Source organism: Scyliorhinus torazame, chromosome 11 (genome assembly GCF_047496885.1).
Source record: "Scyliorhinus torazame isolate Kashiwa2021f chromosome 11, sScyTor2.1, whole genome shotgun sequence".
Classification (NCBI taxonomy): domain Eukaryota; kingdom Metazoa; phylum Chordata; class Chondrichthyes; order Carcharhiniformes; family Scyliorhinidae; genus Scyliorhinus; species Scyliorhinus torazame.
The window spans coordinates 71,123,304-71,151,025 of record NC_092717.1 but is presented as its reverse complement, the minus strand read 5'-3'; the positions used below and the strand labels follow the sequence as shown (position 1 = coordinate 71,151,025).

The 27,722-nt window shown below is 45.8% G+C and overlaps 1 protein-coding gene across 3 annotated transcripts in view; it reads right to left on the bottom strand.

Moving 5' to 3' along the window:
* enpp2 (ectonucleotide pyrophosphatase/phosphodiesterase 2) overlaps positions 1-27,722 on the bottom strand; it is a 291,596-nt gene that overhangs the window by 102,502 nt on the left and 161,372 nt on the right. For all 3 annotated transcript variants that reach the window (XM_072467399.1, XM_072467398.1, XM_072467400.1), the window contains 4 exons: positions 19,899-19,986; positions 14,380-14,467; positions 6,122-6,291; positions 5,138-5,186 (listed from right to left, as the gene is read on the bottom strand). In XM_072467399.1, the coding sequence (XP_072323500.1) occupies positions 5,138-5,186; positions 6,122-6,291; positions 14,380-14,467; positions 19,899-19,986 (395 nt within the window). The remainder of the gene's footprint in view (positions 1-5,137; positions 5,187-6,121; positions 6,292-14,379; positions 14,468-19,898; positions 19,987-27,722) is intronic.

The window sequence follows — 27,722 nt, the reverse complement described above, 5'->3', positions numbered from 1 at the left end:
GGCAGCTACTAACTTTATATATCTGGGGATGCAGGTAGCATGGGATTGAACAAAGAACAAAGAAAATTACAGCACAGGAACAGGCTCTTTGGCCCTCCCAGCCTGCGCCGATCCAGATCCTTTATCTAAACCTGTCACCTATTTTCCAAGGATCTACTTCCCTCTGTTCCCCGCCCGTTCATATATCGGTCTTCATATATCTGTCTAGATGCATCTTGAATGATGCTATTGTGCCCGCTTCTACCACCTCCGCTGGCAAAGCGTTCCAGGCACCCACCACCCTCTGCGTAAAATACTTTCCACGCACATCTCCCTTAAACTTTCCACCTCTCACCTTGAAATCATGACCCCTTGTAATTGACACCCCCACTCTTGGAAAAAGCTTGTTGCTATCCACCCTGTCCATACCTCTCATAATTTTGTAGGCCTCAATCAGGTCCCCCCTCAACCTCCGTCTTTCCAATGAAAACAATCCTAATCTACTCAACCTTTCTTCATAGCTAGCACCCTCCATACCAGGCAACATCCTGGTGAACCTCCTCTGCACCCTCTCTGGTAATGTGGCAACCAGAACTGCACGCAGTATTCCAAATGTGGCCTAACCAAAGTCCTATACAACTGTAACATGACCTGCCGACTCTTGTACTCAATACCCCGTCCGATGAAGGCAAGCATGTTGTATGCCTTCTTGACCACTCTATCGACCTGCGTTGCCACCTTCAGGGTACAATGGACCTGAACTCCCAGATCTCTCTGTACATCAATTTTCCCCAGGACTCTTCCATTGACCGTATAGTCCGCTCTTGAATTAGATCTTCCAAAATGCATCACCTCGCATTTGCCTGGATTGAACTCCATCTGCCATTTCTCTGCCCAACTCTCCAATCTATTTATATTTTGCTGTATTCTCTGACAGTCCTCCTCGCTATCTGCAACTCCACCAATCTTAGTATCATCTGCAAACTTGCTAATCAGGCCACCTATACTTTCGTCCAGATCATTTATGTATATCACAAACAACAGTGGTCCGATCCCTGTGGAACACCACTAGTAACCTTTCTCCATTTTGAGACACTCCCTTCCACCACTACTCTCTGTCTCCTGTTGCCCAGCCAGTTCTTTATCCATCTAGCTAGTACACCCTGAACCCCATACGACTTCACTTTTTGCATCAGCCTGCCACGGGAAACTTTATCAAACGCCTTAGAATGAAGAATAAAGGGATTAAGGGATATGGTGTTCGGGCCGGAAAGTGGAGCTGAGTCCACAAAAGATCAGCCATGATCTCATTGAATGGTGGAGCAGGCTCGAGGGGCCAGATGGCCTACTCCTGCTCCTAGTTCTTATGTTCTTATGTTCTTACTGAAGTCCATGTATATGACATCTACAGCCCTTCCCTCATCAATTAACATTGTCACTTCCTCAAAGAATTATATTAGGTTTGTAAGATATGACCTTCCCTGCACAAAACCATGCTGCCTATCACTGATAAGTCTATTTTCTTCCTAATGTGAATAGATCCTATCCCTCAGTATCTTCTCCAGCAGTTTGCCGACCACTGACGTCAAGCTCACAGGTCTATAATACCCTGGATTATCCCTGCTATCCTTCTTAAACAAAGGGATAACATTAGCAATTCTCCAGTCCTCCGGGACCTCACCCGTGCTCAAGGATGCTGCAAAGATATCTGTTAAGGCCCCAGCTATTCTTCCCTCGCTTCCCTCAGTAACCTGGGATAGATCCCATCCGGACCTGGGGACTTCTCCACCTTAATGCCTTATAGAATACCCAAAACTTCCCCTTCCTTATGCCGACTTGACCTAGATTATTTAAACATCCATCCTTAGCCTCAACATCCGCCATGTCCTTCTCCTTGGTGAATACCGATGCAAAGTACTCATTAAGAATCTCACCCATTTCCTCTGACTCCACGCATAAATTCCCTCTTTGGTCTTTGAGTGGACCAATCCTTTCTCTAGTTACCCTCTTGCTCCTTATATACAATAAAAGGCTTTGGGATTTTCCTTAACCCTGTTAGCCAAAGATATTTTATGACCCCTTTTAGCCCTCCTTATTGCGCGTTTGAGATTTGTCCTACTTTCCCGATATTCCTCCAAAGCATCATCAGATTTAAGTCGCCAGATCTTATGTATGCTTCCTTTTTCATCTTAGCTAGTCTCACAATTCCACGCGTCATCCATGGTTCCCCTAATCTTGCCATTTCTATCCCTCATTTTCACAGGGACATGTCTGTCCTGCACTCTAATCAACCTTTCATGAAAAGACTCCCACATTTCAAATGTGGATTTACCCTTAAAGAGCTGCTCCCAATCCACATTCCCTAGCTCCTGCCGAATTTTGTTATACTTGGCCTTTCCCCAATTTGGCACTCTTTCTTTAGGATCACTCTCGTCTTTGTCCATGAGTATTCTAAAACTTATGGAATTGTGATCGCTATTGAAATGAAAATGAAATGAAATGAAATGAAAATCGCTTATTGTCACAAGTAGGCTTCAAATGAAGTTACTGTGAAAAGCCCACCGACTGAAACTTCAACCACCTGGCCGGGATCATTCCCCAATACCAGGTCCAGTTTGGCCCCTTCCCGAGTTGGACTATTTACATACTGCTCTAAAAAACTCTCCTGGATGCTCCTTACAAATTCTGCTCCATCTACGCCTCCAACACTACGAGTCCCATTCAATGCTGGGGAAATTTTAATCTCCCATCACGACCACCCTATTGCTCCTACATTTTTCTATAATCTGTCTACATATTTGTATCTCTACTTCACGCTCGCTTTTGGGAGGCCTGTAGTAAAGTCCCAACAATGTTACTGCACCCTTCCTATTTCTTAGCTCTACCCATACTGCTCAAATCCTCCATCCTGCCCTCCTTAATCATAGCTATGATATCATCTCTGACCAGTAACGCAACTCCTCCACCCCTTTTACCTCCCTCTCTATCCCTCCTGAAGAATCTATACCCTGGGATATTTAGTTGCCAGTCTTGCCCTTCCCTCAACCAAGTCTCCGTGATACCAATAACATCATATTCCCAGGTACTAATCCAAGCCCTAAATTCATCTGCCTTACCTGCTACACTTCTCGCATTGAAACAAATGCACCTCAGACCACCTGGCCCTTTGCGTTCATCATCTCTTCCCTGTCTACTCTTCCCCTTAGTCACATTGAGTTTATTATCTAGTACCTTACTGGCTTTAGTTGCTGCCTCTTTACTGACCTCTAACTTCCTAATCTGGTTCCCATCCCCCTGCCATATTAGTTTAAAACCTCCCCAACAGTGTTCGCAAAAGCACCCCCTAGGACATTGGTTCCAGTCCTGCCCAGGTGTAGACCATCCGATTTGTAATGGTCCCACCGCCCCCAGAACCGGTTCCAATGTCCCAAAAATCTGAATCCCTCCCTCCTGTATTGTGGGGTATAACATTACTAGACTGGTGGGGAGGGTGAAAGAGGATCTGACAAGGTGGGATGGTCTCCCTCTGTTGCTGGCAGGTCGGGTACAAGCAATTAGAATGAACGTGTTGCCACGATTCTTGTTTATTTTTCAGTGCCTGCCGATCTTCCTGCCAAAGGCTTTTTTCAAGGAGGTCAAAAAGATGATTACCTTGTTTATATGGGGGGGGGGGGGGGAGGCAGGATTAGGAAGGTGCTGTTGCAGAGAGAACGGGTTGGGTCTTCGAATTTACTATATTATTACTGGGCGGCAAATGCGGAGAAGGTGAGGAGCTGGGTTAGAGGGTGGGACTCCCAGTGGGTCAGAATGAAGGGGAGTCTGTGTAGGGGGTCGGGGCTGAGGGCGTTGGCAACAGTGCCACTCCCGATGGCCCCAGGGAAATACTCAGTGAGTCCGATGGTAGTAGCGACATTGAAAATCTGGAGGCAGTTGCTCCAGCATTTTAAGCTGGGGGCGGGGTCAAGGGAAATGCTGATTTGGGGGGAAATCACAGATTTGCGCCAGGGAAGTGGGATGGGAGCTTTCGGAGCTGGGAGGAGAAGGGAGTCAGGGCATTAAAGGATTTGTTTCTAGGGGGCCGGTTTGCGGGATTGAAGGAGATAGGGACGAAATATGGGTTGGGACAGGAGGAAATGTTTATGTATATGTAGGTCCGGGATTTCGCTAAGAGGGAGATACAGAGCTTTCAATGGAGCCAGCCTTCACACTGTTGGAGGAGGTGCTGACGGCAGGGGTAATGGAGGAGGGGGTGGTGTCGGCATATATGGGGCGATTCTGGGAAAAGAGAAGGCACTGCTGGAGGAGATGAAGGTAAAGTGGGAGGAAGAGATGGGAGAGGGCATAGAGGAGGGGTTGTGGTGTGAGGTGCTCCGGAGGGTGAATGCCTCAACTTTGTGCATGAGGTTGGGGCTGATACAGATGAAGGTAGTGTATAGGGCGCACCTCACAAAGGCGAGGATGAGCATGAGCCGACTCTTTGAGGGGGTAGAGGAAGTTTGTGAATGTTGCGGGGGGAGCCCCGCAAACCATGTCCATATGTTTTGGTCCTGTCCAAACCTGGGGGAGTATTGGAGGGAGGTATTCAGGGTAATTCCGAAGGTGGTACATGTGAGGCTTGACCCGGGCCCTCTAGAGGCAATATTCGGGGTATCGGATCAGCCGTGGTTGGAAGCGGGTGCGGAGGCAGATGTTTTAGCCTCGCTGATCACCAGAAAGGGGAATCCTGTTGGGGTGGAGTTCAGTTTCTCCACCCTGTGCCCTGGTGTGGCGGGGGGATCTGTTGCAGTTTTTAACACTCGAGAAAGTGAAGTTTGAGTTGAGGGAAGGATGGAAGGGTTCTACAATTCATGGACTTTGTTTATTATGCACTTTCAATAATTGAGGTGGGCGGTTGGACTGTGTATGTTGTTGATGACTATGTATGGGTGAATGGTGGATTCCTAGATCCTTTTCTTTGATGTTTGTATTTAAAATATTGAGGGTTGTTTGGGGGTTGGTGGGAGAGAGAAAAAGGAGAATAATAAAAATATTTTAAAGTATATATATATATATATATATAGTTACTATTATAATGAGGAGTTATTTTCATAAATGGATCCTTTTTACCAATTTACTGAAAAATCAAAGTTCGAATGTCCTTATAATTCTAAAAGCTTACCTTCTGTTCCCCTGTGTTGTAGACGTTTGTTCAGCTCATCTCCTTTGTTCTAAAATAATTAAAAATTTATAAAGGCAATGAAATAGCAGATTTTAATGTACTATATTTTAATGCTTACGAGGTTGTGCGACACTTCTTGACTGTTGGAATAATCTTAAACTGCAATTATTAAATGTCTTAGATTTCCAGACTCAAAGGGTGTCAAGGGGTATGAGGGCTGTAATTTAGCGTTGAGATTGAGGATCAGCCACAATCAGGTTGAATGGTGGTGCAGACTTAAAGGGCCAAATGGCCTACTCCTGCTCCTATTTCCTCTGTTTTTTTATGTCAGCACTACATAAGGAAAGAATCAAAGACAAACATGTCAGCCCCGATTTTAACTCAAGATGCAGGGACCGGGTTAAAAGGGAAGCCGGCTACGATGGCACCAGCATGACACCAAGGCTATTTTAATTCCCAGATCTTATTTAGACATGAGAATGGTAATTCCAGCCTGAATCTGGTGGGAATGAACTAATTTACCTGGGTTTCTTCGGTCACGATTCTGCCCCCCACTAGATTTCCCTAATTCTGGCACTGGTTATCATAAACATAATCTTGAATTAATGTCGGATCAGGGTCAAAATTACATTGTCAGGCCTTAACATTTCAATATTAATGAGGCCCTGCCAACATGTTGGCAGCAGCACAAGTTGGGAATTCAGTAAGTAACGCCCTCTGCCATTTTAGGCCTTCCCCTCTCCCCTTATCCTCCCTCAGGTGGATGGCGTTAAAATCAGGATTTTCATTTCTGAGAAAGAGAAACTAAGAGCAGTGTCATATTATTGAAGAAATGGTAGATTTTGCTTCTGATATATTTCTACTTCCAGTAAAACCAAAGCTGCATAGGGTAGACTTTTACATTAAAATATTTAATCAAGCTACATATTATCTCAGCAATTCAAAAGAACAAATGGTTGGAAAATATAAGTGCTATTTTCTAACCCTCTCATCACATGTGCAACCCAATTCAGCCTGAACTGCTGAAGCAGCGACAATATGGCTTGGTTTGGCCACTTCTTCTGGTATGGACGGCCTATATGGGGGACTCCGCAAAATATGGTTCATACTGCCGTGGGTTCCATTATTAGGAGCTGGTTTCAGTCCAAGAAGATCTGAAAGTGAAAAAGAAAATATTGACTAGTGTAATTTTCCTGTTGAAAACATGACAACGAAGCCTTTTGAACAACATATTTTTCTGATCTCAAAAACTGGACTGTGTTGATCTACATAGTTAACCGCAACTAGTTAGGGAATGATACTGGATCTCTATTCTGGAATCGACTCATGCATGTTTTCAAAGTATATTAAAATCTTAAAAAACAGGACCCCTTCATAGCTAAAAATTAGCCTCCTTCTATGCAGATGAGCAGTGTGACAAGGCCACAGTGTTAACTTCAAATTAAAATAAAATAGACATCAAAGCAGACATTTCTCAAAATCTCTTGATGGATAGTTTGTTGGAACAGTTCGTCTAAAATTGCCTGTAGCATTTTGTGAGAGAAATGCCCTGTAAATTGCTTATGAATGCCCATAGAGGTCTGTTGTTGAGCTGAGAACAAGAAAGTGAATAGTTAAGAGGTTTATATGCAATTAAGTTATAAAGTCATTATCCCTGGCTCAGGTCCAGTGAAAAGTACTTAGTGAGTCGTAAACAGGTCATGATTCTTCATACTTGTATGCCTCCTTTCGTTAAAAGTAACACTGGAAGGTAAGGAGGAAAAGTGGAGACGACCTGTCTGGAGGTCAATGCTTCAGGATTGATTCATTTGGACGACTGTTACAAAAAGGGGCAAGTACTTCTCGCACATGGGGCACTCAGAAGCAGAGTTTTTCTTCATCTTTGCTCATCTCTCTGAGTTAGTCAGTTGGTCTCTTCACCTTTCTAAACCATTGCCCATCAGGTCCAAGAGGTATCCTACCAGGACAAGGTATCTTTAAGAACCTTGATTAGAAGCTAATTTGTGACTACACCACCTCCCGAGAGACAAAACCAAGAGTGTCACTTAAATGAGAGTTGTCGGAGGTCCAGAAAGGCAAGTGACAAGCCAGCTCACATAGCAGACCGCTTTTACCAGTCCTCCAGAGTAGGCTGGTAGCTGGCAGGGTGGGGAGGAGGGGGTGGGTGGACTGCCTGTCATGGGGAAATTGGAAGATGCCCTTTGCACCACTTCATAGATTCATAGAATCCCTACAGTGCAGAAGGAGGCCATTTGGCCCATCGAGTCTGCGCCGACCCTTTGAAAGTGCACCCTACCTAGGCCCAATCCCCGTTCTAGCTCTGTATCCCCATCCAACCTTTAGGCATTAAGAGGCAATTTAGAGTGGCCAAACCACCTAACCTGCACATCTTTGGACTGTGGGAGGAAACCCACATCTAGAGGCAATCCACGCAGAAACGGGGAGAAGGTGCAAACTCCACATAGACAGTCACCTATGATTGGAATTGAACCTGGGTCCCTAGCGCTGTGAGGCAACAGTGCTAGCCACCGTGCCACTGAAATAGTCCACTTAATGGCCCACTTTTTAAAAAACTAAATGTTTGATTAAAGCTTTTCCAACCAACGTTTTTTACATATCAAAAATAGAAGTACAAATAATAATAAAAATAAACAAGGATTATTAAACAAAACAAGGTGGGTGTTGTCTTCCTATAAAACCTACATTATATCAGCAGTTCCCCCCCCCCCCCCCCCCCTCCACCTCCCCCAGGATGCTGCTGCCGCCGACAATTACTGCTTCCCTAGAAAGTCAAGGAAAGGTTGCCACCGCCGGGAGAACCCCATCAAGGACCCTCTCAAGGCGAACTTTATTCGCTCCAGGCTGAGGAACCCTGCCACATCGCTAACCCAGGTCTCCACACCCGGGGGTTTCGAGTCCCTCCACATTAACAAGATCCGTCTCCGGGCTACCAGGGAGGCAAAGGCCAGTACCCCGGCCTCTCGCTTCCTGCACTCCCGGATCCTCCGACACCCCGAATATCGCTACTGTTGGACTCGCCTTCACCCGAGTGTCCAAAATCCTAGACATCACCCCTGCAAACCCCTGCCAGAATTCTTTATGCGCCGGGCATACCCAAACATATGGGCATCGTTCACCGGACTCCCTGCACATCTCGGGCACCTGTCCTCCACCCCAAAAAACTTACTCATTCTTGCCGCCGTTATATGTGCCCGATGCACCACCTTAAACTGAATTAAGCTGAGCCTGGCACATGATGAGGAGGAGTTCACCCTGCCAAGGGCGTCGGCCCACAGGCCCTCATCCAGCTCCTCCTCCCACTTGCCCTTCAAACTCCTCCACTGAGGCTTCCTCCACCTCCTGCAGCTCCTGATATATGTCCGATATCTTCCCCTCCCCTACCCAGATGCCAGACACAACCCTGTCCTGGATCCTACGCAGGGGCAGCAGCGGAAATGTCCCCACCTGTTTTCTAAGAAAGTCCCGAACCTGGAGGTACCTGAACGCATTCCCCGGGGGCAGGCCGAACTTCTCCTCCAGCGCCTGCATGCTAGGGAAATTCCCGTCTATAAACAGGTCCCCCATCCTCCTAATCCCTGCCCTATACCAGCCTTGGAACCCCCTATCCATCCTACCTGGAGCAAATCTATAGTTATTCCATATAGGGGTCCACACAGAGGCCCCCTCCTCCTGCCTGTCTCCTCCACTGCCCCCAAATCCTCAGTGCCGCCGCCACCACCGGACTTGAGGTGTATCGCACTGGTGAGAACGGCAGCGGAGCCATGACTAGTGCCCCTAGGCTGGTGCCTTTGCATGACGCCGCCTCCAGCTGCCCCCTCCTCCATCACATCCACTTACTAATCATGGCCACATTGGCCGCCCAATAATAGCTGCAGCAGTACGGCAGAGCCAGTCCCCCCCCTCCCCCCGGCTACGCCCCAAGAATTCCCTTTTAACACGGGGTTTTATTCGCCCACACAAACCCCGTAACAATCCTATTCACCCGCTTAAAAAAGGACTTGGGGATGAAAATGGGGAGGCACTGAAAGACGAAGAGGAATCTGGGGAGAATCGTCATCTTCACAGACTGCACCCGACCCGCCAAGGAAAGTGGGAGCATATCCCACCTTTTAAACTCTTCTTCCATCTGCTCCATGAGCTGGGTTAAGTTGAGCCCGTGCAGGGCATCCCAGTTCCTGGCCACTTGTACCCCAAGTACCGAAAGCTCCTCTCCACTATCTTGAGCGGGAGCTCCCTCAGTCTCTCCTCCTCGCCCCTAGCGTGGACCATGAACAGCTCACTCTTCCCCAAGTTCAATTTATACCCCGAGAAGCTCCCAAAGTCCCTCAGGATCCGCATGACCTCCCCATCCCCTCTAGCGGGCCCGAAATGCACTTAATGGCCCACTTAATGGTCAATTGCGAGCCGCTTGCCACTGCTCCTGGCATTTTACCAATGGCAGGTGGTTCTCCTCAAGGTGGGGAGACAGCAAAGTAAATCCTGGTAGCCTCCTTGTAAGCTGGGGGTAGGGGGCTAACTAATTCAGGCACTCTTGGAAATGAAGTGGGCCAAGTAGATCAAGTGTCAGTGGTGAATATTGAGGAGTCAGTGATCATTGTATCGTAATGTTTAGGAATATGGTCGAAAAGGACAATAAGAATAATTAACTTTGGGAGCGCTGACTTCAATGGGCAAGAATGGAGCTGGGCCCTATAGACTGGAGCAACAGGTTGGCAGGGAAAACTGTAGCTGTACAATGGGCACCTTCACAAAATAAATGGTTTGGGCAGAGTCAAGGCATTTTCCCTCAAAAGGGAAAGGTAAGGCAAACAAATCCGGAGTTCCCTGGATAAAAAATGAGATATAAATTAAGATGAAGAAGAAAAAGCGTGCTTATGACAGGTGTCAGGTAGAAAATACAATGGAGAAACAAGAGGAGTCCAGAGGGTTCAGAGGGGAGGTGAAAAAGCATATTAAAGAAATGAAGAGGGATTATGAGAAAAGAGTGGCATCCTACATAAAGGGGAATACCAGTCTACTGTAGGCAGATAAATAGTAAAAGGGTGGTCATACACATACACCTGCGACATCATGCACGTACACCTGTAACGTCATGTACGTATACCTGTGAAATCATGCACATACACCTGCGATATCATGAAGTACACCTGCGACATCATGAATGTACACCTGCGACATCATGAACATACACCTGCGACATCATGAACGTACACCTACGACATCATGAACATACACCTACGACATCATGAACATACACCCGACATCATGAACGTACACCTACGACATCATGAATGTACACCTGCGACATCATGAACATACACCTACGACATCATGAACATACACCCGACATCATGAATGTACACCTGCGACATCATGAACATACACCTGCGACATCATGAATGTACACCTGCGACATCATGAACATACACCTGCGACATCATGAACGTACACCTACGACATCATGAACATACACCTACGACATCATGAACATATACCCGACATCATGAACGTACACCTACGACATCATGAATGTACACCTGCGACATCATGAACATACACCTACGACATCATGAACATACACCCGACATCATGAATGTACACCTGCGACATCATGAACATACACCTGCGACATCATGAATGTACACCTGCGACATCATGAACATACACCTGCGACATCATGAACGTACACCTACGACATCATGAACATACACCTACGACATCATGAACATACACCCGACATCATGAACGTACACCTACGACATCATGAATGTACACCTGCCACATCATGAACATACACCTACGACATCATGAACATACACCTGCGACATCATGAACATACACCTGCGACATCATGAACGTACACCTGCGACATCATGAATGTACACCTGCGACATCATGAACGTACACCTACGACATCATGAACATACACCTACGACATCATGAACATACACCCGACATCATGAACGTACACCTACGACATCATGAATGTACACCTGCCACATCATGAACATACACCTACGACATCATGAACATACACCTGCGACATCATGAACATACACCTGCGACATCATGAATGTACACCTGCGACATCATGAACATACACCTGCGACATGAATGTACACCTGCGACATCATGAACATACACCTGCGACATGAATGTACACCTGCGACATCATGAATGTACACCTGCGACATCATGAATGTACACCTGCGACATCATGAATGTACACCTGCGACATCATGAATGTACACCTGCGACATCCTGCACATACATGGTAGCTATAACATGGACATAGGCCATTTCAGCCCATCTTGCTTGTCAGTGTTCACCCTCTAATTGAGCAAATAGTTCTCATTGCTCTTAACCTCTGTCCGATATCTCTTTATCCACTTTGTTTGTATCCATCTGATCAAATATTGAACCTTGATCTATGGCAGATTATGGCAGAGAGCTCGCTTTCTGCTGCAGACTGCTCCAGAACTGCAGAAACCCCCCAATTACAGCACTGTAATTCCAAGAAAATTCCCAGCCATAGCTTCCTCCTTTCTATTTATTCTTTCATGGGATGTGAGTACCACTGGCAAGGCCGACATTAGTTGTTGATCCCTAATTGCCCGCGAGAGGATTGTGGGGTGCCCCTTCCTTAAACTGCTGCAGTCCATCTGATGTTGCTGCAGTTATACCAGAAAGGGAACTTTCTACCTTAACCATTAACCCAGGAAGTGAATTCCACAGCCTCGCAACTCGGTGTACAGTCATTGGAGATGAAACACAACACAAAGAAGTATTCATGAAACTGTGGATAATGTCAGAACACTTCCTTGTTTTCCGGAATGATGGATATAACATTTGGTTGGGATAGACAGACCAAGGTCCAAAAGTATAGGTTACATCTTTTCATGCATTGCCTTGCAAGTGTTATTATAGCTAACAATCTCAGGGCTACCACACATATCGAAAAGCACATTTCTGGCATGGATCAATTGAGTAAATTTCCAGATACACTACTCCAGCAGCGGTGTCTTGCTCAATGGAAGCACATATCAGTGAATTTAGCACCCTGTTTTTTATTTGATCCTTTTCATCATCAAAGGAGATCGTATACCAGAAATATTGGTCCAGATGTTTGCAGAGTCATGGAGATCTGGAAGCCCATCAGATCCTGCTTTTGCTGGTCAGAATGTGATTCACACATGAGGGAATCCCAAACTCACCAGGGCCATTTGTACTCCGTGCTGAGTTCAAACAGATCCCATTTCTGCTGGAACAAGGTCTGTTTCCCAGAGTGTATGACTTTCAAGTTTTTAAGAGTAGACATTAGTGTGCATAAAAGGTGTATAAGGTCTGTGGAGCTGTCAAGCTATTTAAATCCCCTGCTCTTTAAATACAGATATGCTGCTGTGTGTATCAGTTGGAAAAAAATCAGTACTTGTAATTTCAATAGCTATTTATTTACATAAGCCTGAAGGCTATCATAATAGTATTATTACTGCTTGACTACTTCCCCAACCTTTCATTGCAACAGTGGAGGCCTGGAAATTCACAGTTTATTTCTGCTCAAGAGGGTATTAAGGCATTAACTATAATGGCTATAGAACTATGGATACAAATATTTGTTTTTATAAGGAATTAAGTACTTGAACAGACTTAAAGGTATTGAATGGATTGTTATAAATCGGAGTGATTTTTATAAAGTGAAGTCTATAGTAGATATTTAGAACTTATATTTAATCTCAGCATGGCATCTGTGTTAGCCCATGGTAGATAGTTGGTGAGTTACCATGGAGGGTGTAAGGCCAAAGGTTGTTGGGTGGAGGGCATGGGTCAACGTGACTTGGAACTAAGTTGGCATAAAGACTATAAGGGGCCATAGGAATGAGTGTGGATCATATGTTGGCATGAGTTCGCACTAGCTTGGCTTTGAGACTACAAGGAGCCATGGGGATGAGTGTGGGGGTCATAGTTTGATCTGGATTAGCATTAGGGGTTATAAGTGATTCTGGGGGTAGGTAGAGGAACATGGAGGGTACGAGGGGCTATGGTAGTGGAACATGCATTGCCATAGACAGGGGTGTGAGGGTTGTAACGGGTGAGGGTTAAGGGGCCTAATTTCTTGTATCGCAACTGGGAGGAAGTACCAGAGCACCGAGGTGGGCCTTTTAACCAGCCTATCTGAACACTCGGAAGCCCCTAAGGCCGCCCTCAAACTGTTTCTGGGAATGGTGGGTATGAAATAATAATCCAGCCTTTCGGAGCAGATTCTCCCGCGGGCAGGTGCACCAAGTTGGGAAATTACCTGCCTCCAAGCACCTGCCTCGGAATCAAAAATCTCGGCCCTCATCTGAGAATGTGGAAATAGGTCTGAAATATTACATAATGTACACCTCACACAAACAGACGGTTCAACCCAACAAGTTTATTTCAGAGTTTGTGCTCCTCATACTTTAGCTGATCTCATTCTATTGACAAATCCTTTTATTCCTTTCATCCTCGTGCACTTACCTAGCTTCCCCTTAAATGTTGCCATGTTATTTGACTCAACTACTCGATGTGGTGTTCATGACCGCTAGGTGTGGACTCTCGAGAAGTGGAAAGATCTTCTCAACATCTGCCCTAGGAAATGCCTTCATAGACCTCCATTGGGTCACTTTTAAGCCTCCTCCATCTTAGAGAAAGAAACTCCAGCCTCTTCAGTCTTTCCTAATGTTTACAGCCTCTTCTTAGTTCTGATATCATACTTGTTACAATACCACCAAACCTCAGACAATTTATTCATCCCTAGATGACAGAGTAAATATAATTTGAGCAGGAATAAAAATGCCATTGGTAACAATCCAATAGTCTAAAGAAGTGGTACAGTGTGATTTGTTCAGCAGAATAGGAATAACTGGTGGGCCTTCACCTTAATTAAATAGAGCACAGGAAAGATCGAGTTAAAGGGTTCATTAATAATATTTAAGTCTCATTTTAAATTGAAAGGATTTTAATCAGTCATGTACATATAACTGTTTTGACAATTGCTAATTAATTCCATCACTTTCTACAGACCTATCTCTGAAGTAAGTATAAATTTAACTTTCAATTCATGTTTAATACTCTACGTAGAATGCTTTCGCCTCTACTTCTCTAGGACAGAATACAGTAAGAAAGAATGTCAAGGAATAAGTTCAACATAACATACATTAAGTGATTTATGTTCATAAATACTTGAAAGGACTTACCGCACATAACATTATACAGTTCAATATTTTCAAAGGGTGGAACCTTGGTTTTATATTTGAAACTGGGTCCATAGCCTATAAAAACAGTCTAGAGAAACAATAAAAACAGAAAACATTAAAACATCAAATTATGGTACCAGGATAATATAGCAATAGATAAAAATTGGTGATATCAAGTAGCGTGAAAACAGGCTGGCTTATTCCTCAAATTCTTCACATGGTGAGTTCCTCATCTCAGTCAAGCTATCATAGGGAGAGTTAACAAGCACTCCTCCATGAAGTAGAGAGGAATCTGGAACTGGGTCCATTTGAATTGCTATCCTAATCGTGAGGAGGTAGTATAAGCAAAGGATTGGGAAAAGGTTACCTGCTTGGCCTCATGCTCAAAGAATGGAGGGATATGGATAGCAAATATGACATATGGTTTAAATATCACAATCCCTCCAAATAGCTGGTTGAATAAAAGCATAGTTGAGATGAGAAAGGTCAATCCTGAGCCTTACCTCAGTGAGCAGATCATTAAAGTTAAAGCAACCATTTCCAAACTTGTTTTTAGATGGAGTTAGGGGACAGGAACGACTGGAGGTGAAGTAAGTGCAGAATTTCCAGTTTTAGATCATTACCCCTACTGGGACAGCATGGATTCTGCCCATTCTTGGGCTGAATCTTTTGAGGAGCGGCAATCACTGTGGTGAGGTGGGGGTCAGGTCAGGTTGTGGGGAGTCGGAGGAGAGAGTCGGTGGGTCAGCGGATTGGGGGGTGGGGGGGGGGATTAGATAGTTAAGGGAGGGAGTTACCCAGGAGTTAGATATGTTTTTGTTCCTGCCTAACGTTTCCTGGGGAACTATTCTGGTAAGTGAGTCGGAACCTTCCGAAATTACCGGCTTTGATTCAGAGTTGGAGACTGTTTCTCGGGGCTCCGATTGCATGGTCAGTGTCCCCATCGGAAATTGAAACTTCCCGGGCAATTCTCACAGAGTCCTAGCATTGGGCCTTCCGAGGGGTCCCCCAGCGCATCTCCCGGGTACCTCTGGGATACAATCATCCGGAGACCAGAACACCAGGGCCATTGAATAAATGGTGTATATCTGAAATATGATTGTTAACTAGGTATTTTCCTGACATACCAAAAAATTCTATTCCGTTTTCGGGAAGCTGAGGGAGATGTTTTTGTTTTAAATTATTGGACAACACTTTGGACAAATTGTTCTTATCAATTTTTTAATAACGCAAAATGATCTGTAGTGGTAGAAGTAAACATTGGCATTTGTTTTGGTTCAGTTTGGATTTAGAGACATGGCAAAACCTCCTATGGGAAAGAAATATCAATTTCCTCCACCTTATCAATCTGGTTAAAATCAGTGGGAAAACCATTACACATAAACACTTTTCAAAAATTCATTCCTGGGATATGGGTGTCGCAGGCTGGGCCAGCACTTACTGTCCATTCTAACTGCCCTTGAATTGAGTGTCTTGCTAGACCGTATTCAGAGGGTATTTAAGAGTCAACCACATTGCTGTGGGTCTGGAGTCACATGTAGGCCAGACCAGGTAAGGATGGCAGATTTCCTTCCCTAAAGGACATTAGTGAACCAGATGGGTTTTTAAGACAATCGACAATGGTTTCATGGTCATCATTAGACTTTTAATTCCAGATTTTATATTTAATTCACATTTCACTGTCTGCCTGGGTCCCAAGAGCATTACCCTGGGTCTCTGGATTTCTAGTCCAATGACAATACCACTATGCCACCACCTCCTGCCAAGCTCAGGTTGCTGCATGTAGATAATGGGCAACACTGTCTTTATGGGTAACTGTAAACAAGATCACTGTTTGAGTGTGTATTAAACGTGATTTTCACTTTTGGTACTGAAATCTATTAAAAGAAAAAGAAAATAATGGGAACAAGAAATTAAATGTTGTATGACTTTTCTGTCCTTTTTTTCCTTTTTATACCTCACGTAGGATGTTGCTGGTGCTGAAATTTGGTATCAGTCCTTCTATCCAGGCAAGGAAAGTGTTGGGGCCAACCCAACATCCATAACACCAGCACAAAAGACAAACACAGACACAGGTTATATTTCTACAACGAACGATGGTAACACTTCAGTTGTAGGTGCTGGGTTACTCTAGATTCATTGCTCAAATTCCAGTGCCAGTTAATGCAGCAAACTAATGCAGCAGGGGCATGGGATTGTAGTTTTAGGGTAAGGGAGAATGAGAGTAGAGAGGTCAGGAGCACAGATTTGACGTCGCAGGAGGGGGCCAGTGTTCAGGTAGGTGGTTTGAAGTGTGTCTATTTCAATGCCAGGAGTATACGAAATAAGGTAGGGGAACTGGCAGCATGGGTTGGTACCTGGGACTTCGATGTTGTGGCCATTTCGGAGACATGGATAGAGCAGGGACAGGAATGGATGTTGCAGGTTCCGGGGTTTAAGTGTTTTAGTAAGCTCAGAGAAGGAGGCAAAAGAGGGGGAAGTGTGGCGCTGCTAGTCAAGAGCAGTATTACGGTGGCGGAGAGGGTGCTAGATGGGGACTCATCTTCCGAGGTAGTATGGGCTGAGGTTAGAAACAGGAAAGGAGAGGTCACCCTGTTGGGAGTTTTCTATAGGCCTCCAAATAGTTCGAGGGATGTAGAGGAAAGGATGGCGAGGATGATCCTGGATAAGAGCGAAAGTAACAGAGTAGTTATTATGGGAGACTTTAACTTTCCAAATATTGACTGGAAAAGATATAGTTCGAGTACATTAGATGGGTTGTTTTTTGTACAGTGTGTGCAGGAGGGTTTCCTGACACAATATGTTGACAGGCCAACAAGAGGCGAGGCCACGTTGGATTTGTTTTGGGTAATGAACCAGGCCAGGTGTTGGACTTGGAGGTAGGAGAGCACTTTGGGGACAGTGACCACAATTCGGTGACGTTTACGTTAATGATGGGAAGGGATAAGTATACACCGCAGGGCAAGAGTTATAGCTGGGGGGAAGGGCGATTATGATGCCATTAGATGTGACTTGGGGGGGATAAGGTGGAGAAGTAGGCTGCAAGTGTTGGGCACACTGGATAAGTGGAGCTTGTTCAAGGATCAGCTACTGCGTGTTCTTGATAAGTATGTACCGGTCAGGCAGGGAGGAAGGCGTAGAGCGAGGGAACCGTGGTTTACCAAAGAAGTGGAATCTCTTGTTAAGAGGAAGAAGGAGGCCTATGTGAAGATGAGGTGTGAAGTTTCAGTTGGGGAGATGGATAGTTACAAGGTAGCGAGGAAGGATCTAAAGAGAGAGCTAAGACGAGCAAGGAGGGGACATGAGAAGTATTTGGCAGGTAGGATCAAGGAAAACCCAAAAGCTTTCTATAGGTATGTCAGGAATAAGCGAATGACTAGGGAAAGAGTAGGACCAGTCAAGGACAGGGATGGGAAGTTGTGCGTGGAGTCTGAAGAGATAGGAGAGATACTAAATGAATATTTTTCGTCAGTATTCACTCAGGAAAAAGATAATGTTGTGGAGGAGAATGCTGAGACCCAGGCTATTAGAATAGATGGCATTGAGGTACGTAGGGAAGAGGTGTTGGCAATTCTGGACAGGCTGAAAATAGATAAGTCCCCGGGGCCTGATGGGATTTATCCTAGGATTCTCTGAAAGGCCAGGGAAGAGATTGCTGGACCTTTGGCTTTAATTTTTATGTCATCATTGGCTACAGGAATAGTGCCAGAGGACTGGAGGATAGCAAATGTGGTCCCTTTGTTCAAAAAGGGGAGCAGAGACAACCCCGGCAACTATAGACCGGTGAGCCTCACGTCTGTAGTGGGTAAAGTCTTGGAGGGGAATATAAGAGACATGATTTATAATCATCTAGATAGGAATAATATGATCAGGGATAGTCAGCATGGCTTTGTGAAGGGTAGGTCATGCCTCACAAACCTTATCGAGTTCTTTGAGAAGGCGACTGAACAGGTAGACAAGGGTAGAGCAGTTGATGTGGTGTATATGGATTTCAGTAAACCGTTTGATAAGGTTCCCCACGGTAGGCTATTGCAGAAAATACGGAGGCTGGGGATTGAGGGAGATTTAGAGATGTGGATCAGAAATTGGCTAGCTGAAAGAAGACAGAGGGTGGTGGTTGATGGGAAATGTTCAGAATGGAGTTCAGTTACAAGTGGCGTTCCACAAGGATCTGTTCTGGGGCCGTTGCTGTTTGTCATTTTTATCAATGACCTAGAGGAAAGCGCAGAAGGGTGGGTGAGTAAATTTGCAGACGATACTAAATTCGGTGGTGTTGTCGACAGTGTGGAAGGATGTAGCAGGTTACAGAGGGATATAGATAAGCTGCAGAGCTGGGCTGAGAGGTGGCAACTGGAGTTTAATGTAGAGAAGTGTGAGGTGATTCACTTTGGAAGGAATAACAGGAATGCGGAATATTTGGCTAATGGTAAAGTTCTTGGAAGTGTGGATGAGCAGAGGGATCCATGTCCATGTACATAGATCCCTGAAAGTTGCCACCCAGGTTGATAGGGTTGTGAAGAAGGCCTATGGAATGTTGGCCTTTATTGGTAGAGGGATTGAGTTCCGGAGTCAGGAGGTGATGTTGCAGCTGTACAAAACTCTGGTACGGCCGCATTTGGAGTATTGTGTACAGTTCTGGTCACCGCATTATAGGAAGGACGTGGAGGCTTTGGAGCGGGTGCAGAGGAGATTTACCAGGATGTTGCCTGGTATGGAGGGAAAATCTTATGAGGAAAGGCTGATGGACTTGAGGTTGTTTTCGTTGGAGAGAAGAAGGTTAAGAGGAGACTTAATAGAGGCATACAAAATGATCAGGGGGTTAGATAGGGTGGACAGTGAGAGCCTTCTCCCGCGGATGGAAATGGCTGGCACGAGGGGACATAGATTTAAGCTGAGGGGTAATAGATATAGGACAGAGGTCAGAGGTAGGTTCTTTACGCAAAGAGTAGTGAGGCCGTGGAATGCCCTACCTGCAACAGTAGTGAACTCGCCAACATTGAGGGCATTTAAAAGTTTATTGGATAAACATATGGATGATAATGGCATAGTGTAGGTTAGATGGCTTTTGTTTCAGTGCAACATCGTGGGCCGAAGGGCCTGTACTGCGCTGTATCGTTCTATGTTCTATGTTAGTACAGCTGGGCAGTTCATGAACAGAATCAAATGGTGATACAGAAGCAGGTCTGCTGTGAACCTTTATGGAAATACACTACCATAAAACATTCAGCATGACAAAGAACAGTAATATCATCTGATATGACTTGCACTGAAGTTGGAGCTGAAGGAGTGGCTGAAGAATAGAACACTGCAAAGTAAACTATCATTTTTGGAAAGGGAGTGAAAGACGGATTTGTTCTGGCAAAAAATATAATTTTTTCCCAGTAACCTGATTCTGAAAAAGTGAAGACTCTTAATACACCCACACAATTTTCCTTCCCCCACGGAAGTTGTACATTCTACCCAAAGTTTTTAGCAAAAAATCAATTAGAATGTAGTAATTTTGACTGTACCATTCCTACCTGCATACTATTGATTTTATTGTCATAGCCATGGTCACCTTGAAAACTACATTTTCCTGAGAGCTTTCTTGTAACATCCATTGGTTTTCTGAATACAGAAAGATCCGTTACCATGTGATTTCTTAAAACACTAAGAAATATTACACACACACTCATACACAATACATTCATAGGCTTATTTGCTACATTATAAAGCACACTGGGCTGAAATGGACTGTAATAGACGCTTCTGATCCTATACATCCCTCTGAATGACCTGTTGCATTATTTAGCATTATAGAAGTGTAAAATGAGGTAAAACAGTTTTTATCTATATTTATTTCTTGATCACAAGCCATTTTTCAGAAAGGCAATCTGTAGAGATCTTTTGGGATCTTTTGGGATATTTCTCAAAGTATCCATGACCATTAGAATTTATTCTTCTTCTTCGAATTTCAAAAGACAACACAAGAGTCTGAATTTTCATGCAGATGGAGCGAAGTCCTCCGTCTTAGTGAAAAATGTGCAAGAGGCCCAGACTCAGAAGTTCCACCCCCAAATCCGGCTCTGACCATTTTTGCAACGAGTGGGGATACAGACGTGGGCTGGTTGCATTTTACACATCCATACCACACAGAGGCAACTTCACGTGTTGCACTTTAGGTTCATCTGATTTTGGTCAGCGGGATGTCCAAAACACAACTTGTACACTTTAGACTTGGTAAGAGAAAGTCTAAAGTTAGCGGAATTATTTGGAAAGGTAGAGTACCCTTTTTGATATTGTCCCAGGATACCTTTGAGAAAGATAGGGAGCGGGATTCGCCGTTCCTCGACGGCGATTTCGTAATCGACAATTGGGCGGAGAATACCGTCTGACGCTGAAATCAGGGGTGATGCCTGTTTGACGCAGGTTTTGTATCCTCCGCCCCTTCCAAAATGGCATCATCGCGTCGCGTGCCGCACGCCGTTGGGATGGCATTAGCACATTGCCTGAAGGCCCAACCCCGATGCTCCGCCCCATATGAGCCGAGTTCCCAACCGTGCAGTTGGCGTGTGATCTCAGCGGTCGGGACCCGGCGAGGCGGCTGCGGACTGTGTCCAGCGCCGCCACAATCGGGCGGGAGCCGTGCTGCTGGCGAGGGGGCTTCCGCGATGGCTGGGGGAACTGGTGCGGAGTGGCCAGGGAGTGTCCAGGGGAGCACTATCTGGCAGGTCATGTCCACGCACGGTTGGCGCCATGATTACGGTGTAACCAATACAGGTCGTTGCCGTGCGCATGCACGGCCATGGACCCGGCCACTTTCCAGCAGGAAGTTTTACTCTGTGCAACTGCTAGCCCCTGACTGGTCGCTGGATCAATGAGGGGACAGCGCCGATTTTGTTGTCGTAAAACGCCACAGTTCCTCCGCAGGTAGTCTCAAAAACAGTGAATCCAGCCCAAGGTACCCTTTGTGAGTGTTAAAAGTAGACATGAATGTGCATAAAAAGCCAATAGACAAATTGGAACTATCAAAAGTAATAGCCAAAATCTTTAAACCTCCTGCCATTTAAATATTTGGGGAAAAAATTCTGTGCAGAAAATAAATAAAATCAGTGCTTGCAATTTTACTTTGTGTCTGTTGACATAAGCCAAATAGGACTAGTGCTGGTGACTGATTTCACAACCTATCATTATGGCAGTGGAGTGACTGTCAGTTCACAGTTTGATTGGCAGCAAGAAGGGCTTATAGGGTTTATGAAGGGGACCACGGGCTGGATTCTCCACTTTCACGCCGAAATCCAGTCCGGCACTTCCCCGCGTGATCGCAGAGTACGCCGCGCGGCAGGGAGCCCATTGACAGAGGCCCGCCCAGCGATCCTCCACTCCCAACTGGTCGGGTTCCCAACGGCATGGAACTAACCACCTATTGCTGGTTGGACTCGGTCCGCGGCCGCTCTGGTGGGGGGGGCGGGGGGATCGGACACCGGCAGGGGGCCTTATAGGCAGCCGGGGATTGCTTGTTAGATGCTCGGGTGCGCGGCCGATCGGGTGGGTCTAATTTTTGCGTCTGGCTCTGTGTCCACCATGGAGCTCAGCGCGGCCGCTGGAGGCCGCCGCCAAGCGCATGCGCGCACTCCAAACTGGAAGTGCAGGGCCCATATCCGCAGCTGAAGCTGCGATATTTACATCGGGCCCCTGCAGGGCATTGAATTAGTTCATCTTTTTTCCAGGAATCCCTCGAGTAAAACTCCAGTGTTTTTACGCTGGCATGGGACCATACTCCCATTTTGGGAGAATCCAGGGCTATGTATACAAATGCTTGTTATAAGGGATTAAGCATTAAAAGGAAGTTAAATGTAGTGAATGGGTTTTTATCGATAATAATTCACTAATAGATAATTAAGAACTTTAATTAATCTTGGCATGGGTCGGTCCTGAGGTCTGCCCATGTTGGATACTGGCTGAGTTGGCATGGAGGCTATAAGGGCAAAGGATGGTGGGTCTAGACATGGGTTGACATGAGTTAATACTAAATTGGCATATGGGCCGTGATGGGTGGGTGGGAAGTGAAGCGATATGGATGGGGCCATGGGAAGTGTGTGGGGGAGTCAGCGTTACGTGCTGGAGGGCTCGGTTTTTGATGAATGTCTTTTTGTTTCATAATTGAGACAAAGTGCCAGAACACTTCTTCTGCCTCCAAACTGTTTCGAGGGTTTCCCACCATGACTCCCATTTCACCCCGAAGCCCCCAGACCAAAAATCAAAAGTTCCAAGGCACCCTTCTTCACAGCTTTGCTTCGGTTCGTGGAGCCAGGAATTGAAAGTTCAAGCCAAGATGTTACATCCAAATATTGAATTCTGTCCAAAGAAATATACAGTTGGAACTTCTGTTTTATGTCATTCAAGCCATTGTTGCCTAAAGCTTGCACCAAATCCCACTCAATCATTTTTTAAAAATAAATTTACAGTACCCAATTCATTTTCTCCAATTAAGGGGCAATTTAGCGTGGCCATTCCTCCTACCTTGCACATCTTTGGGTTGTGAGGGTGAAACCCACACAAACACGGGGAGAATGTGCAAACTCCACACGGACAGTGACCCAGAGCCGGGATCGAACCTGGGACCTCGGCGCCATGAGGCAGCAGGGCTAACACACTGCGCCACCGTGCTGCCCATCCCACTCAATCATCACCCAGTGTTCAATGACGTGCATTGGTTCCTGTCTCAGTAACATCTCATCCTACAGTTCTCATGCTTGCTTTCAAATTCCTCCATCAAACTCCACTAACACGGTTATCACCTCAGCCACACAACCCCCTGAGAATGTTACAAACCTCCAATTCTCACCTCTTGAACATCCCTGATCTAAATCGTCCCAGCATGGGTGGCTGTTCCTTCAGCAAACTGTGTCCTAAACTCTGGAATTCCCCCTCTAAACCTCTCCACCTCTCTTTCATCCCTTAAAATGCTCCTTAAAATCTAATTATTTGCAAAAGCTTTTGGTCATCTGCTCTTATATGCCTCTGTACATAATTTAAAATTCCCCTGTGGAACACTTTGGGACATGATATAAAAGATGCTATGTAAATACAAGTTGTGTGATGTACTACCACAAAACATCATTACCTTTTTATTTCAAACAAATAAACATTAAAAGATGTTTCAAGTCTGAAAGAGAACTGGGAAACATTTAATAGTTAACTGTCCAGGTATTAACCTATTTTTGAATTCAACATTTTCACAATGGCAAGGAGTGATTACGCAGAGATTATTCCATGAACCAAAACTCAGTGGGCCGTTACCATTACTTCCTTGGAGTAGAAATCAGTGCTGGATTGTCACTCTGTACCCACCTACCTGTGCAAAATTCCATCTGTGCCATTCTTGCCTGGCCTTCCTGACACAGGCCAGATGAGGTCCAGCCAGCGCAGGATCACAGTCAAAAAAAAATTGGAGAAAATGAGGACACACCATAAAGCAGGTGAGTTTAAAGGTCCCATTGAAAATAACAGGCCAGGGAGAAAGTAAGTGTCTAAGGTAAGTGGATGGGGTGGGGTGGTGGGATCAGACATCGGTGGAGGGGGGAGGGGTGGGACAGAGGGGGTGGAGGGGTTGGACACCGAAGAGGGGTGGCAGCATCAAACATCAGGGAGGGATAGAGGGCCTGGACATTGGGGTGATGGGGGATCGGACATCAGGGTGTGTCGGACATCGGGGGATGGACATTGCGTGTATCAGGGGGGTGGGTCAGTGTCTGGAGTCTGGGCCGGGGACATCGGGTCACAGTGGGGGGAGGGGGGGTTAGGTCGAAGGGGTAGTCAAATCAGACGGTCAGATCAAGAGGGTCTGGGAATCCCATGCAGGTGTGGGTTTGGGGTGGGCATATCATCGGTGATGGGGTTGGGGGGGGAAGGCTGCCCTGTGGGGTTGGGAATGCGAAAAAGGCCCATGTAGGGACCAGTCTGGGTATTTAAAATAGTTACACCTTAGTTAGTAGTGATTTTATTGCTTCTAACTTATTTATAGTAACTATTACTGTAACACCAGCAGAACCATCCAAGGTTCATGATTTAAATCGCTTTGTCAGATGGTTCCCAATGCACCGCAATGCTCCAGAGGAAGTTAGTGGTTTTCGTCAAATGTCATGAAAATCCTTACCTGGGATTCCCCAGCACATCTTTGGCCTACTCCATGCTGGGGAGCCAGGAGGTTAAGGCCCAGTGTCACTAATATCACTGCATTTAACACTGCATCTCACCAAAACACAGAGGTGCAAACCATGAAATACAATCGCAGAGTCTATCATCTAAAGTGGGAATATTGATTGCACTCAGCACAAATTCCTTTTACTTTAATTTTATACTGCAGAAGTAAACTACTTTTCAGTGCATATCTGACTGAATAACACAAGTAAAAGTACATTCAAAGTCGCCTAAAAAAATGTGCTTATAGGATAATGACAAACTGGCTAATGATAGAATTTCAAGCCTTGATGCACTTTCAGCTTATAAAATATTTATTAATAATCTCTGTCGATAAACAACAGTGAAAGTGAAGACAAGCATCCAGCAGAGGGCAGTAGAGCGGAGCTGCTGATTGGTTGTTGCGGGGGAAATTTGCATACGTCCGTGTGCTCACCCTAACTTAGAGGTGTACCTGAACAAGAGACCCCAGCTGTTCAAGTGAAGACAAGCATCCAGCAGAAGGCAGCAGAGCGGAGATGCTGATTGGCTGTTGCAGGGGAAATTTGCATACGTCCGTGTGCTCACCCTAACTTGAAGGTGGTTTGTGGAGGAGCTGTTGTCAAGTGACACTTAAACACGAAACACTTCTTCGGTGTTTCCCTCCCTTCCCCCTCTTCTAACCAAAAAAAAACATCCGTCGTAAAGATCAAGAGGAAGGCTCGAGGGCAGGTAGAAGTAAAAAGAAGTTGAACCATGGCGTTACAGCCTGCAGGTAAGGGATTGACTGGTGACTGGTAAGTAGTTTTTCTTTTATTTTCCCTCAGGTGTTATCGCGCGGGGCGCAGAGGTTGCTGAGTGAGTGCTTGCTGAGAAGGGGAGTGAATAACAGGTAAGCTCTTTCTTTCTTTTTCTTTTTTTTTATCTAGAGGGGATGGCAGGGAAGGTAGTGCAATGTTCCTCCTGAAGAATGTTTGAGGTGAGGGACGCCGTCAGTGTTCCTCCTGATTTCATCTGTGGGAAGTGCACCCACCTCCAGCTCCTCATAAACTGCGTTAGGGAACTGGAGCTGGATGAACTTCGGATCATTCGGGAGGCAGAGGTGGTCATAGATAGAAGCTTCAGGGATGTAGTTACTCCGAAGAATAAAGATAGATGGGTGACGGTGAGAGGGGCTGGGAGGAAGCAGTCAGTACAGGGATCCCCTGTGGTCGTTCCCCTTAGTAACAAGTATACCGCTTTGGATACTGTTGGGGGGGGGGACTTACCAGGGGTAAGCCATGGGGTACAGGTCTCTGGCACAGAGTCTGTTCCTGGTGCTCAGAAGGGAAGGGGGAGAGGAGTAGAGCATTAGTCACTGGAGACTCCTTAGTTAGGGGGATAGATAGGAGATTCTGCGGGAACGAGAGAGATTTGCGGTTGGTGTGTTGCCTCCCAGGTGCCAGGTGCGTGATGTCTCGGATCGTGTTTTCGGGATCCTTAAGGGGGAGGGGGAGCAGCCCCAAGTCGTGGTCCACATAGGTACCAACGACATAGGTAGGAAAAGGGATAGGGATGTAAGGCAGGAAATCAGGGAGCTAGGGTGGAAACTTAGATCTAGGACAAACACAGTTATTATCTCTGGGTTTTTACCCGTGCCACGTGATAGCGAGATGAGGAATAGGGAGAGAGAGGAGTTGAACACGTGGCTACAAGGATGGTGCAGGACAGAGGGTTTCAGATTTCTGGATAATTGGGGCTCATTCTGGGGTTGGTGGGACCTCTACAAACGGGATGGTCTACACATGGACCAGAGGGGTACAAATATCCTGGGGGGGAAATTTGCTAATGCTCTTCAGGAGGGTTTAAACTAGTTCAGCAGGGGCTTGGGAAACTGAATTGTAGCTCCAGTATACAGGAGGTTGAGAGTAGTGAGGTCATGCGTATGGTTTCAAAGTTGCAGGAGTGTACCGGCAGGCAGGAAGGTGGTTTAAAGTGTGTTTTCTTCAATGCTAGGGGCATCCGGAATAAGGTGGGTGAACTTGCGGCATGGGTTGGTACCTGGGACTTTGATGTTGTGGCCATTTTGGAGACATGGATAGAGCAGGGACAGGAATGGTTGTTGCAGGTGCCGGGGTTTAGATATTTCAGTAAGCTCAGGGAAGGTGGTAAAAGAGGGGGAGGGGTGGCATTGTTAGTCAAGGACAGTATTACGGTGGCAGAAAGGACGTTTGATGAGGACCCGTCTACTGAGGTAGTATGGGCTGAAGTTAGAAACAGGAAAGGAGAGGTAACCCTGTTAGGGGTTTTCTATAGGCCTCCGAAAAGATCCAGAGATGTAGAGGAAAGGATTGCAAAGATGATTCTGGATAGGAGCGAAAGCAACAGGATAGTTGTTATGGGGGACTTTAACTTTCCAAATATTGACTGGAAACACTATAGTTTGAGTACTTTAGATGGGTCCGTTTTTGTCCAATGTGTGCAGGAGGTTTTCCTGACACAGTATGTAGATAGGCCAATGAGAGGCGAGGCCATATTGGATTTGGTACTGGGTAATGAACCAGGACAGATCCCTGAAAGTTGCCACCCAGGTTTAGAGGGTTGTTAAGAAGGCGTACGGTGTGTTAGCTTTTATTGGTAGAGGGATTGAGTTTCGGAGCCATGATGTCATGTTGCAGCTGTACAACACTCTGGTGCGGCCGCATTTGGAGTATTGCGTGCAATTCTGGTCGCCGCATTATAGGAAGGATGTGGAAGCATTAGAAAGGGTGCAGAGGAGATTTACCAGAATGTTGCCTGGTATGGAGGGAAGATCTTATGAGGAAAGGCTCAGGGACTTGAGGCTCTTTTCGTTAGAGAGAAGAAGGTTAAGAGGTGACTTAATTGAGGCATACAAGATGATCAGAGGATTGGATAGGATGGACAGTGAGAGCCTTTTTCCTCGGATGGTGATGTCTAGCACGAGGGGACATACCTTTAAATTGAGGGGAGATAGATATAAGACAGATGTCAGAGGTAGGTTCTTTATTCAGAGAGTAGTAAGGGCGTGGAATGCCCTGCCTGCAACAGTAGTGGATTCGCCAACACTAAGGGCATTCAAATGGTCATTGGATAGACATATGGACGATAAGGCAATAGTGCAGATGGGCTTTAGAGTGGTTTCACAGGTCGGCGCAACATCGAGGGCCGAAGGGCCTGTACTG